We start from the raw sequence: 13,234 nt of genomic DNA on the forward strand, positions 1-13,234 counted from the left end.
ACAACAAAGAAAGAGAAAGAAAGAAATTAAGAAAGAAAGAAAGAAAGAAAGAAAGAAAGAAAGAAAGAAAGAAAGAAAGAAGGAAGGAAGAAAAAAAAGGAAAAAGAAGCTAGTTAGCTCCACATGAGCCAGAAAACAAAGCAAGCAAAGATCGTCCACGGTTTCCGTGTCAGTTCCTGCCCTGACTTCCTTCAATGGTGGGCCATGACCTGGAAGTATAAGATGAATTAAACCGTTTCCTCTTCTAAATCGCTTTTGGCCATGGCATCACAGCAACGGAAAGCAACCTAGAACCGGAATATCTTGTAGCCCAGGGTGGCCTCATGTCCCCTTTGTAGCTGTGGACGTCCTTTTGAGACAGGGTCTAATTGTGTAGCTGTAGGTCCTGGAACTAGCTGTGTAGGCCAGGCTGGGCTGGACTCAGAGATCCTTCTGCATCTGCCTCCTGATTGCTGGGGTTAAAAGCACCACGCCTGGCAGTCCCCAGTTGTCAGTCTCCCACTTCATCCCACATATGCTGGGATTAAGGGCTGTGTCACCAGGCCTCCCTCAAGCAAGCAAATTACTACATAACTGAGTCTCTCTCTCTCTCTCTCTTTCTCTCTCAGTATCCTACAACTCACTCTGTGGACCAGGTTGGTCTCAAACTTGGAGATCCACTGGCCCCTGCCTCCCTAGGCACCCCAAATCCATTTGTAATCCTTCACAGGGAGAGACAGATAATTACAGAGCAGTTTGTTATGCAGACTGTGAAACAGACGATTTGTTGCAGGAAAAGAAGGCTTGTCAAATTGTGTTTTTCTTTCCTCTAGTAATTTTATTTAAATAGAGATCTGCAGGTTGCTTTTTTTTTTTCTTTTGAGACAGGGTTTCACTGTACAACACTAGCTGCCCTGGAACTCCATGTAGGTCCGAGGCCCACCTGCCTCTGCTTTCAGAGTGGACGAGAGGTGTGCCATACCACGTCTAGCAAATCCATGCATAGATTGATTTATGGGTGTTGGGAGGTCATCTAATCCTATGTTCACTTTTCTCTCTCTCTCTCTCTTTTTTTTTTTTTTTTTTTTGGAGCTGAGGCTCGAACCCAGGGCCTTGCACTTGCAAGCGCTCTACCACTGAGTTAAATCCCCAACCCCTACGTTCACTTTTATTTGAAAAACTATAAAGCCCAAATATAATCTCGAATCCCTTTGCCAAGCAGAGAAAAGATTCGATTTCCATTTCATTCACGCTGCTTCTCCATAAAACTGGAAGCATGTCATTTGAAAAGACACAAATCACTAGCCAACAGGTAGCCTCTCTGCCCACAAAGCCTTTTTAGAAACTCTGGAACTTCTGTACCCTAAACCAATGATTCTGTTCCTTCCCCTCAGATTGTTAAGTCTTTATTCTTTAAATCTTGGAGTGGCCTGAAGGGAGCCTCTCACTAAGTCAGCCGCCTTTTCCCGCCCGTGCGACGTGCCCGACTCAGGAACGTCAGTGCCGCAGGGCTTGCGGCCTGGGCCGCCTCCCCAGGACGAGCGGAGCCAAGCTTTTCACACCTCGGGCCGCGACACTTGGACTCCCGCGGGGGAGGCGAAGGGGTCAGCGGGCTTCCTCGCAACCTTAAGTCGCCAGAGAGAAAAGCGTGGTTTTCCTTCCGGCCCTGGAGCAGGGCGGACTCGGAAACGGAGCCCCGAAAGCGCGCGGGGGAGGGGCGAGAGGCGCCCAAAGAAAGGGAAAGGCCTTTCTCCGGGCGGACGCGCGGTCACGCGGCTTTCTCCCGACGTGGGCGCTTGCCATTGGTCAAGCTGCCACTGACGTGCCCCGAGTTGCCCGGCGCGAAGCGCGGCGAGAGCGGCGCTGCGTTGGAAGTTGGGGAGGCGCGCGCGCTCCCGCGGCTCGACCAATCCCCGCCTTCCGCTCTGGGCCCGCCAACCCGCTCGCCCAATCGCGCTCTGCTTCGGCGAGACCCCGCCCCCGGTGGGCGGGCGGCGCGCGGGAAGGGCGTCACGTGATGACTAGCCCCGCCTCTTCCTCTCGGTCCCATATTGAACTCGAGTTGGAAGAGGCGAGTCCGGTCTCAAAATGGAGGTAAAACCGCCGCCCGGTCGCCCCCAGCCTGACTCCGGCCGTCGCCGCCGCCGCCGGGGGGAGGAGGTATTAGGGGGAGAGCGGGGGGTTGCTGGGTAGTTGCCGGCGTGGGGGGGGGCTTTGGCTCGATGGGAGCGGGGAGGCCGGGGGGAAACCGGGACGATCGTCCCGCGCTCTGCGCTGAGAGGGCGGTGGGGGGGGGGGGGGGAGCAGGCCTGGCGGCCTCATCGAGGCCCACCGTCGGCCTGGCCCTCTCGGTCGGCCGCACCAGCAGCCCTCGGAGACGCGGCGTGGCCGGGGAGGAGGTCCGCGGCCGGGCGGAGGAGCCCGCGGCCTGCGCGGCCTGCCTGGCGAGGCCGCGGGCGGCATGGCGGGCCTCCGCGGGAGCGGTTGGGAGGAGGCGGTGGGGGAGGGGAGGAGCACATCCGGGCGAGCGAGCGAGCAGGCGGGCGGCGGCCACATTGACATTGATCCGCTGCCGCGTTACGAAATGGCGCAGTGGCCCGCAATGGCCGCCGCCTGGTTACGCCGCCAAGAAAGGAGTGCGTGGGATTGGAGGGAGCGGCGCAGAGGCGGCCGGGCAGAAAATGCCGCAGATGGCCTCGAGGCTCGGGCGGGGTGCTTTCCGCTGGGGTGCTGCCGGCGCGTATCCGGGCCTTCGGGCCTCCGCGGTGATGAGAATCCGTGCGGTCCTCTCCGGCCGGATTTTCTCAGCGTTCATCTGGGGATACATTTACTGAAAAGCTTGCTGCTTTAAGGTGCTTCCTAACCCGCTACCTTCGCTCAAGTGTTCGGAATGAAAGTGCTTATATAGCTAAGGTCTTGTGGTTGAAGTCTTTAACTGTTTCAGGATTTGCGTGTAGATAACGTGCTTATTCGGAGTTTAATACCTTTACTGATCTAAATTTCTCGTTCTTTGGATTGGCACCGGTTGTCGTTTTCTGGAGTTTGGTTTTAGAGAACTGCGACCACACTTGAGAATTTCACGACCACGAGGATTTTGTGTGTACAGGGATGTTCTTTTTGTGTATTGTCGTGCATTTATCCGAGGCTTGAATCAATGGGACTAAGTGAATTAATGCTTTGGGCAGTTGATCATTTAACGTGTTTTTAGAATGTGGCAGTCTTTTCATATTGAATGTTTTAACACCTCTACTTGTTGAAGGTTGAAGACGTTTTTAAATGTGAATGAGCCTCCTTTAACCATTTGTGTTGAATTGTATTAATGCGTGAATTAAAAGCAGTTCACTTGAATGTTAAACCTTCAAAATGAAGAATTCATACTAGATATTTATTTTCTAAGTCAATTACGGTTTTGTGTTGTGATTCCTCTGGCAGACAGTATATGCTATACGTATCATAAATTCAAATTATATACTTGTGAATGTAGGAGTAGCGTTTGCACTCATTTAACGATATGATGTAAATGGGCATACACCAAGCTAAATTGATTACAGAAAGCTAAGTGCTGCATCCAGGTGTGATGATGCGCACCTGTGATCCTAGCACATGAAAGCTGAAGTGGGACGGCCTCAAGTTCTGGTCTAACCTAGCCTGTCCTTGAGACGCTGCCTCAACAGGACCCGACCTCCCCCCCCCCCCCCAAGCACCACGGGGTTAAGCCTTAGCCGTATTTTGTTTCGTTCTTTTGTGGGATATGTCTGGGTTTTTGTTTTTTGGGTTGTTTTGTTTTGTTTTGTTTTTTGCCTAGGAATGTCTTAAATAACTGATTTGCAGGAAATCTGAATTGCTCTCAATTTGCCACTCTAAACTTTTAAGTTTCATAGATCGTGTTTTAAAATTATGGGTTTGTTGGTGTTGCAGACTGATAGTGGAGATGGCATGGGATGAATAATCCTGACTTCGGGTTTTTTTCTAGTGAATGACTTACTACAAATATCTGAAATATTCTTTCAGTTGTAGCTTTCAAAAAGAGTTGTTTTGTTTGTTTTGCTTTTTAAAATCTGGGGTTGTTTTGGGGTTCAGTTTAGTTACATAATGTTTAAAATGACTTCAGGTACCATTTTAGTGAGTTTTTTGTTTTTAAGACAACTCACCCACTGTGTACTTGATACTGTAAGTACTGGCTTTGAACTGGATAAGTAGTCCAGACTAGCCTCTGCTTCAAACGCTGAAATTAACTGGTATGTACTATCATGCCCATCGTAGAGCAGATTTTTTAAATTGGAGTATTCGTGTTACAAAATTCGAGATTTATGTGACTTAGTTCATTTTCTCCAAGAAAAAATAAAAAATATATTGATGTTTTTTCTCAGGGCCATGATCCAAAGGAACCAGAACAGCTGAGGAAGCTGTTTATTGGTGGTCTGAGCTTTGAAACCACAGATGATAGCTTAAGAGAACATTTTGAGAAATGGGGCACACTTACAGACTGTGTGGTGAGTCCTCGGGATAAGGATGGTATTAGGAAGGGGTGAGGACCTATATAGGACTATTGAAATACTTTTGTTCCTTTATTTTGTAGGTAATGAGAGATCCCCAAACAAAACGTTCCAGGGGCTTTGGTTTTGTGACCTACTCCTGTGTTGAAGAGGTCGATGCTGCAATGTGTGCTCGGCCACACAAGGTTGATGGGCGTGTGGTGGAACCAAAGAGAGCTGTTTCTAGAGAGGTATTTTAATAACGTGATGTATAATGCATGGAACTGTGAGAGTTTGGTTTTTTTGACTTAAAAATTATTTTGTTTGCAGGATTCTGTAAAGCCTGGTGCCCATTTAACCGTGAAGAAAATTTTTGTGGGTGGTATTAAAGAAGATACAGAAGAATACAATCTGAGAGACTACTTTGAAAAGTATGGCAAAATTGAAACCATAGAAGTTATGGAAGACAGGCAGAGTGGAAAAAAGAGAGGATTTGCTTTTGTAACTTTTGATGATCATGACACAGTTGATAAAATTGTTGGTAAGTAACCATTAGTTGCAACATGCATGGTTTCTGTTTTCAGCCAAATTCACTAACTATACTTTGAAAGGTGTTTCCATTTCCATAAATCATCTAGATCAGTGATTCTCACCCTTCCTAATTCTGTGACCCTTTAATACCTACCGTTTCCTTATGTTGTGGTGACCCCAAACCTGTAAAGTCATTTTTGTAGCTACTTTATAACTAATTTTGTGAGTTATAAATCATAATGTAAATATCTGATATGTGATCCCTGTGGATGTCACAACCCATCTAGATAAAGAAACATTAACTTCTCCAAATATCCTTCCCTTTGCAGTCTATCATTTTAACAGTATTTTAATTAATTGGGTAGTAACAGAGGGTTACACTAACATGGTTTTCCAAACAAAGAATAACTTCAGTTTTTTACTTAAAATTTTATAGTTCAGAAATACCACACTATTAATGGGCATAATTGTGAAGTGAAAAAGGCCCTTTCTAAACAAGAGATGCAGTCTGCTGGATCACAGCGAGGTAAGTAGGATCATATACACAAAAATTGGCATGAACAGTAGTTGAAAGATTAGGAAACTTCCATTTCAACCTGTGTTACAGGTCGTGGAGGTGGATCTGGCAACTTTATGGGTCGTGGAGGAAACTTTGGAGGTGGTGGAGGTAATTTTGGTCGTGGTGGAAACTTTGGTGGAAGAGGTAAGGTGTTTATTTTAAGTATTAATTCATAAATTTACTAGCAAGTTAAAGTACTAACAAGTTTTAATTCAAACTTCGGTTTTCCTCAGGAGGCTATGGTGGTGGAGGTGGTGGCAGCCGAGGTAGTTATGGAGGTGGTGATGGTGGATATAATGGATTTGGAGGTGATGGTAAGTATTTAAATACCGAATTTTTGTCTTTAATTTCTTCATTGCTAGAAATTAGACACATGGCCTCATACTAGGCAGTAAAACTTAAATACAAATAAGGTAGGTGACATTTGCTTATTTTAACAACCACGTTAAAAGTGTCAAATCTTCCGATCCTAAAACTTTGAATGGATTGATGAAATAATAGTTCAACTAGTACTACATAATACAAATCCTCTTCCCAAGGATGGAAGTAAAATACTAACTAGACTTCTTTAGTCAGTAAGATTTATTTGTACCAGCAGCTGAGCTAAAATTGCTTTGTGTGGTGCACGCCTTTAATCCCAGCACTTTGGAGGCAGATCTTTACAAAGTGGGTTCCAGGACAAGCTCTGCTACACAGAGAAACCCTGTCTCAGAAGAAGCCAAAGAGAAAAAAAAAAAAGCTTTGTGTAGGGCTATATTGTCCTTAGTGAAAAATGAGGGGAAAAAACCAACTTTTTTTGTTTTTTGGCAGTTGGGGAGTGGGGTGGGTTCGAGACAGGGTTTCTCTGTGTAGCTTTGCACCTTTTCTGGAACTTACTCTAGCCCAGGCTGGCCTGGAACTCACAGAGATCCACCTGCCTCTAAGGTGCTGGGATTAAAGGCATGTGCCACTACCGCCACCACCCGGCTAGAATTTTTTTTTTCATATGAAAACTGACTTTTGTCATATTAATGCATAATATAATACCACCCAAAGTATTCCTAAGAGCTGATAAGGCACCCTATTTGCTTAAAAGTATTCAAACAACTCACACATCCCATTTACCTGGCTTAAAAATACCCCAAGAAAACTCAGTAATAAGCCACATTTTAAAAGTTCACATGTAATTTACGAATTGCTAGTTGTCTGTTTTACTATATTAAAGTTCCTTTTACCAATTTAGACTATCCACTAACACTGCAAAAAAAATATTCATCTTAAGATTTTAGCTATCAAGATTGCTTGGCTCTGATTAGATTTGAGAGTATTAAATCGGTTCATTGCCAGTAACAGTGCAGTATAAACCAGAAGTATTTGGGGCCCATCCTGTACTTTTGTTTCTGTGTGGCTTTCTTTTCAGGTGGCAACTACGGTGGTGGTCCTGGTTACAGCAGTAGAGGAGGCTATGGTGGTGGTGGACCAGGCTATGGAAACCAAGGTGGTGGATATGGTGGTGGTGGAGGAGGATATGATGGTTACAATGAAGGAGGAAATTTTGGTGGAGGTAAGTACGGATGTTCAGATTTATGCAAACTAGCATTTAAGTTAATTCCCAGCAGTACTCAGAAATGCTTAAAAAGATAGACTGGAAAAGTAGCTTTAAGTGTGGATAGCTATATTAAAACGCAGCTCATCCATGTAAACTTACTGGCCATGTCCATTAGTTCTAAGCTGTGGAAAAATGAGCACTGCATGCATTTCACTTTTGTTGTTTTTTTGTTTTTCGAGACAGGGTTTTGCTGTGTAGCTTTGTGCCTTTCCTGGGATTCACTTGGTATCCCAGGCTGGCCTTGAACTCACAGAGATCCTCCTGCCTCTGCCTCCTGAGTGCTGCAATTAAAGGCATGGGCCACCCACCTGGCCTAGAATATAATTTTTAAATGTATTCACAGGGATGTTGAGTTCCAGATCAGTATGAGTAATATAGAAAATAAAGGTTTCTGGTGTGCAATTCAATGCATATTTAGTGTTTTACAATCTTCACCACTGATCCCAAAACATTTTCATCATTCCAAATAGGACCCAGCTACCTTCAAATATGTATTGGACTCTGGCTTTGAACCTTGCATCCACCTTGCAACCACCCCAGGCAGTTTAGTTTGATTTTTAATTTTTTTTTTTTTTTTTTTTTTTTGCAGTGTTAGTGGATAGTATAAATTGGCAAAAAGGAACTTTGGTATAGTAAAACCGACAACTAGTAACTAGTAAATTACAAGGGAAGTTTTAAAATGTGGCTTATTGCTGAGTTTTCTTGGGGAATTTTTAAACCAGGTAAATGGGATGTGTGAGTTTGAATGCTTTTAAGCAAATAGGGTGCCATATCAGCTCTTGGAATACTTTGGGTGGTACTATATTATGTATTAATATGTCTTTGTTATGTACACACACACTACATACTGTAACATGCACACTATTACAGGTAATGTAGAGCTTTGTTAGGAAATTGTTGAACCTAACTTGTAAATGTGAGTGGCTGATCACAAACTTTTTAGAATACCTTCTGTAGCTGCTTTAAAAACTGCATTGCATCAGAATCACATTGAATACCAACAGTTTTGGTGCTCTAAATGATAATGGTAGCAATGATACAATATCAAAGAAAAAAATTAGAATTCCTCATGCTGAAATTTGATAAGCTTCTTAGAAATGTATTCTTCTGGACATGATCTACTTACTGTGCCCTTTTTTTAAATCTGTGTTTTAGATCACTTAGGCTTCTGGTAGATGGCCTTAGTGCCTAAGGTTGCTGTTAATGCTTGAATAAAAGTGATTACAATAGTTGCTCCTGTGGTTGTCCAATTAAAGGAGTAAATAATTGTTTGGGGGGGGGCGTGGCTGGGGATTTAGCTCAGTGGTAGAGTACTTGCCTAGCAAGCACAAGGTTCTGCTTCAGTCCTCAGCTCTGGAAAAAAAAAATAATTGTTTTGGTAAACTACAAATAAAAGTCTTTGTGATTTCAGGTAACTATGGTGGTGGTGGTAACTATAATGACTTTGGAAATTATAGTGGACAACAGCAATCAAATTATGGGCCCATGAAAGGGGGCAGTTTTGGTGGAAGAAGCTCAGGCAGTCCCTATGGTGGTAAGTCCTTTTTAGTCAGAATTCTTTATCGCCATCCTGGTTGACACATAATGTGTATTTAGAACTGCCTGTTTTATTTTCCAGGTGGCTATGGATCTGGTGGTGGAAGTGGTGGATATGGTAGCAGAAGGTTTTAAAAAAAAAAAAAAGCAGAAAAGGGTAAGTATCTTTAATTTTTTTTAATCATGTTGATAAAAGAATATATGGAACTGTTCACTGAGTGTAATAATTTTTTTATCCTGTATTATTCAACAGGCTACAGTTCTTAGCAGGAGAGAGAGCGAGGAGTTGTCAGGAAAGCTGCAGGTTACTTTGAGACAGTCGTCCTAAATGCATTAGAGGAACTGTAAAAATCTGCCACAGAAGGAGCGATGATCCATAGTCAGAAAAGTTACTGCAGCTTAAACAGGAAACCCTTCTTGTTCAGGACTGTCATAGCCACAGTTTGCAAAAAGTGCAGCTATTGATTCATGCAATGTAGTGTCAATTAGATGTACATTCCTGAGGTCTTTTATCTGTTGTAGCTTTGTCTTTTTCTTTTTCTTTTCATTACATCAGGTATATTGCCCTGTAAATTGTGGTAGTGGTACCAGGAATAAAAAATTAAGGAATTTTTAACTTTTCAATATTTGTGTAGTTCAGTTTTTCTACATTTTAGTACAGAAACTTTAACAAAAATGCAGTTTTGAAGGTGTTTCCTTGTGAGTTAACAAGTAAAGAAGATCATTGTTAATTACTATTTTGTATGAATTTTGCTAAAGTTAACTGTAAAGAAACACCTACTGACTTGCAATTTAAGGGGAATCTATTCTCCCCATTTCCAAAACCATGGTGAATGGGCGTTGATATGTGGAGAGAATAGATATCTGTATGTTTGCAATGTGTGTTTTAGATAATTAGGATTGGGTAATAAAAATTAGCATATTTGTGCATTTAATAGCATTTAAGATTACTTTCAAATGAAAAAGATCTCAAAAGTTCCTATTTGGTTTTTGTGCATTTTCTTTCGAAATGTAATCATGGTTTTAGTATGTTAGCCTTATTGAGTCCTAGCTGTGTTAAGAACATCTCCATTCCACATTTACCTTGATCACATTGAAACTGCTGCCAATAGTTTGGGGTATAAAGTGTTTATACTGCCCTCTACTAAAGGTTGGTGGATGTATTTCATCCCCCAGTTTACAGGACCACTAAGTTTGCTGTGTCTGAGCAAACTGGTGGATACCTGGTCTGTTCTGCTTTTAAATTCCCAAGTCCCAAGCACATGGATCTAGTCACTTTCCTTGGTTTAGTCTCCCCCTACACACAGCTTTTTAGGGCACAGGAATAAAAGACACTCATTTGAACCCCTCACTGGCTGGCATGCTTTTCTGTTTATACCCTATACATTTTGCTGGTTGATGAAGCCAAGGATAGTTAAGGTGTCATTGTCCAAAACAAAGCAGCAGAAAATGTAGCACAGTTGCTTAGTTAAAGCACCTCACTTCCCAAAGATATGAATTCGAATTTTGGATAGCCCTGAATGCTTAAATCCCCAAAGAACACACGGTCATTCTTTGTATATATTTCATCCTAAAACATTGGTGTTTGTTCAGAGACCCTGGTTGAGGAAAGTTCTAGATACTAAGGTCATATACATGAAAAATGTCTACTGTTGCGCTCGCCAGCTAGTTCAAAACTTCATTCAAGCCCTAAGTGTGTGCTCTGCTGTTGCTTTCTTTGGCAGTTGAACATGGAATTCAAATTTTTACTTGGTTTTTGAAGTACAAGCAAAACGAGCAATAAAAAGGGGAATGGGGCGTGTTAGTGTTTGAATATGCTCTCTTGTTGCTCTAATTCTGTGCCTCTGTGCATTATTAATATTTGGATGCATGCAATGCTAGCATGGAACTTTGGTCTTCACAAATACTGCAGTTTTTCCAGAAAACACTCACAAACCAATAAATGTAACAGACAACATTCCATTTGTTAATGGGCATATGTGAATAAGCAGTGTAGAAAATAGGCTCATGTTAGAAAATGGTTACATCTTTCATAATTAAAAGTGTGGTTATATAAATGGACACTGTCAATGTTCATAGTTTAAACCTGGGTACCTGGTCAAAATGCTTAGGAAATATTAAAACTGAGCTAAATTGTCTCAAGTCCTTTTTTTCATATAATAAAGATTGAAAGAATTGGGGAGGTAACATTTCTGGTTTGTTGTAAAATTGTTGGACACAACCTTGACAGTATCCTTTAATGTCATGAGGTCAATTGTATTGTTAACCAACTTTTTACGTTCTGGAATAGTATAATAGTGAAACATTTTTCAGTAAGTTGATGTTTACAACCTATAATCAGGTGAAATCTGTATGTGACCTGTTTATAAGTTGTACTAGGTTAGCTTTTGTGAACAGTGTGGAAAAGTAAGCCATGAGCGATTTAACCAGCTTTAAAGGACCTAAGTTGTGCTGTTTAAGCACTACTGGATCAAAGGAAAACCCACTAAGACAGGACTTCAGCAGCCTTTTGTGTATGGACAAGTCAGCATAAATAAAGAATGAGAAGGCAGCCCCAGCAAGAGCTTCAACTACAGAGAAGTGGAGGCATAAGATTCTATGGTGATGATAGTGAGCAGCATTCCAAAAGCTAGTTAAATCTGCTTATTGCAACTGAAATGTCGAAGAAAGTAGCAGGAAGAGCTCCGCCTTTTGGAACAACAATGAGATAGTTGCCACAGTCACTAGGTCTAGCATTTAGACCTGCAAGGAAGGGCAATAAGCATTAGGTAAGGCTTGAATTTGAATTTTTTCACTAATTAAAGAGTACTTTTTTGTAAAGCAAGGTAAGAGTAATCTTTTTGATTTGCAGGTGAATGAGAAAACCCTACTTGCCTAAATGAGGAATGTCTTTCCTACCATCTTAAATACGAAGGTTTCTGGCTGGGTAAGGTTTGTAGCTCACAGTAAAGCCTGATGACATCATTGGTTTCCCTACAAATTGATGCCACAGTTTGAAACATTACCCCCATGTAGGTACACTGGCAGAATTGTCAAGCTCAGTTTTATTGGGTACCCTGATGAACAAGTTCTAAGACTTCAGGTGGTCACATTCTGCAGTGGCCATTGGTATTTATCATGAGCCAGATGTGGCCATTTCATGTGTGTACAAACTCAGTGTTAGCATCTGTGGTAAAATCCGCTTTCTGTAAGGGAAAGAAAGTCATGTTGGCTTTCCAGAAAAGTTTTAAAGTGTCTGCTAATTCCCACCCTTGGGAAAATGGGAATCTTTTACAATTACCAGCATAATTGTCTTCCTCAGTTCTCTTGCATATCAGTTCATGACTATGGATCAGTAGGAACAGTCAATTTTTAGTTGTGTCTGTCCATTTCCTCCATCCCCTAAATACACACGGTCTCACTATTGTCCTGACCTGGAATTCGATCCACCTGCCTGTCTCCCAAATGCTGGGATGAATAAAGGGTGGTGCCTAATTGTCACTCATGCTCCTTAAAAAAAAAAGACAAAAGAAAACCCCAAAGAACAGTTGAGTTACTATTGAAATAAGTTGCTGATTGTTCAAAAGGGCTATTTTTTGCTGCCTTGAAAGGGCTTTGAAAATTGCTTAATTCAGGTTACTTTTTAATATATTATCAGAGGACAAGTTTGCAAAGTACTGGTTAGTAAGTTAGAGATCTTGTTTTCCTTAGAGGGATGACCTACATTGTTTGCTTGGCATTTCAGTTAGGACTGAATTTACACAAACCAGTACTAATAAGTAAGGTAGCAATCTTTCAATGGTGATTCCTTCATACAGATTTGGAGAAATAACATTTTTTAACAGGCATTTACATTCCATTTCCTTTCTGAAATAAAATGATTTTACTTGATGTGGTTCCACTGTCGTTTCTGCAAAAACATTTTACATACAAAAGGTGACCATGCAAAACAGGAAACAATTGAGGGTGACTGCTTATGTTTGACCTATAGGATACTGCTCCCAGTTTACATGTTTAAAAGTTGCATTCACACTTGTGTTCAAAGAGAAAATGTTTAAGAAAATCATCTGGTGGGGCTACAGAGAAATGAGCTTGATTTTTGAGGATTCTATTATGTTACAATTCAAAACACTTAAAAGGTATCAGTGATTGGCATTGCAAGATGGTAAGCATGGGGGTATGTGGGGTAATGTGAGGACTGGTAGTCTATCCAAGTACTCAGTTTTAAGCGTGTTTTTTTATGACAGCAGAGGTGGTCTGTACTGGGTTCAATTGTTTCATTTGTAGTATAATGAAATGTTACAGAGACGACTTTTTCATTAAAATATTTTTAGAAACGTGTGTGGGGTTTTTTTTTTATCACTTTGCAATGTTCCTTTTCCTATATGAATATAGACAGTAACAAAATGAGGTTTGAGATGAACCTTGATACAGTAAGCTTGTTTTAAAAGATGGGCTAGAAACAAATACTGCCACACTACAAGGACAACATGGGATAATTTGTGTATTTGGAAATAACAGACATTTTGAGTAGGGGGTGAGATAATTAGGCAAGTGAAAATCAAAGGCTGGGCGAAAATGAATGTC

At 41.7% G+C, this 13,234-nt stretch overlaps 1 protein-coding gene across 2 annotated transcripts; it reads left to right on the forward strand.

Moving 5' to 3' along the window:
* The first annotated feature begins 1,969 nt into the window (after positions 1 to 1,969).
* Hnrnpa3 (heterogeneous nuclear ribonucleoprotein A3) lies at positions 1,970 to 12,988 on the forward strand. Of its 2 annotated transcripts, XM_036184658.1 has the most exons (11): positions 1,970 to 2,139; positions 4,350 to 4,472; positions 4,559 to 4,705; positions 4,785 to 4,995; positions 5,422 to 5,511; positions 5,593 to 5,688; positions 5,778 to 5,858; positions 6,944 to 7,087; positions 8,544 to 8,666; positions 8,751 to 8,825; positions 11,520 to 12,988. In XM_036184658.1, the coding sequence occupies exons 1-10, from the start codon at positions 2,068 to 2,070 to the stop codon at positions 8,801 to 8,803; spliced, it is 1,140 nt and encodes a 379-aa protein (XP_036040551.1). In that variant the 5' UTR covers positions 1,970 to 2,067; the 3' UTR covers positions 8,804 to 8,825; positions 11,520 to 12,988. The 2 variants fall into 2 exon arrangements, with proteins under 2 accessions (XP_036040551.1, XP_036040552.1); XM_036184659.1 differs by lacking the exon at positions 11,520 to 12,988 and having other exon boundaries at positions 1,970 to 2,073; positions 8,751 to 8,815.
* The last annotated feature ends 246 nt before the right edge of the window (positions 12,989 to 13,234 follow it).

Source organism: Onychomys torridus, chromosome 4 (genome assembly GCF_903995425.1).
Source record: "Onychomys torridus chromosome 4, mOncTor1.1, whole genome shotgun sequence".
In the NCBI taxonomy this organism is placed as follows: Eukaryota; Metazoa; Chordata; class Mammalia; order Rodentia; family Cricetidae; genus Onychomys; species Onychomys torridus.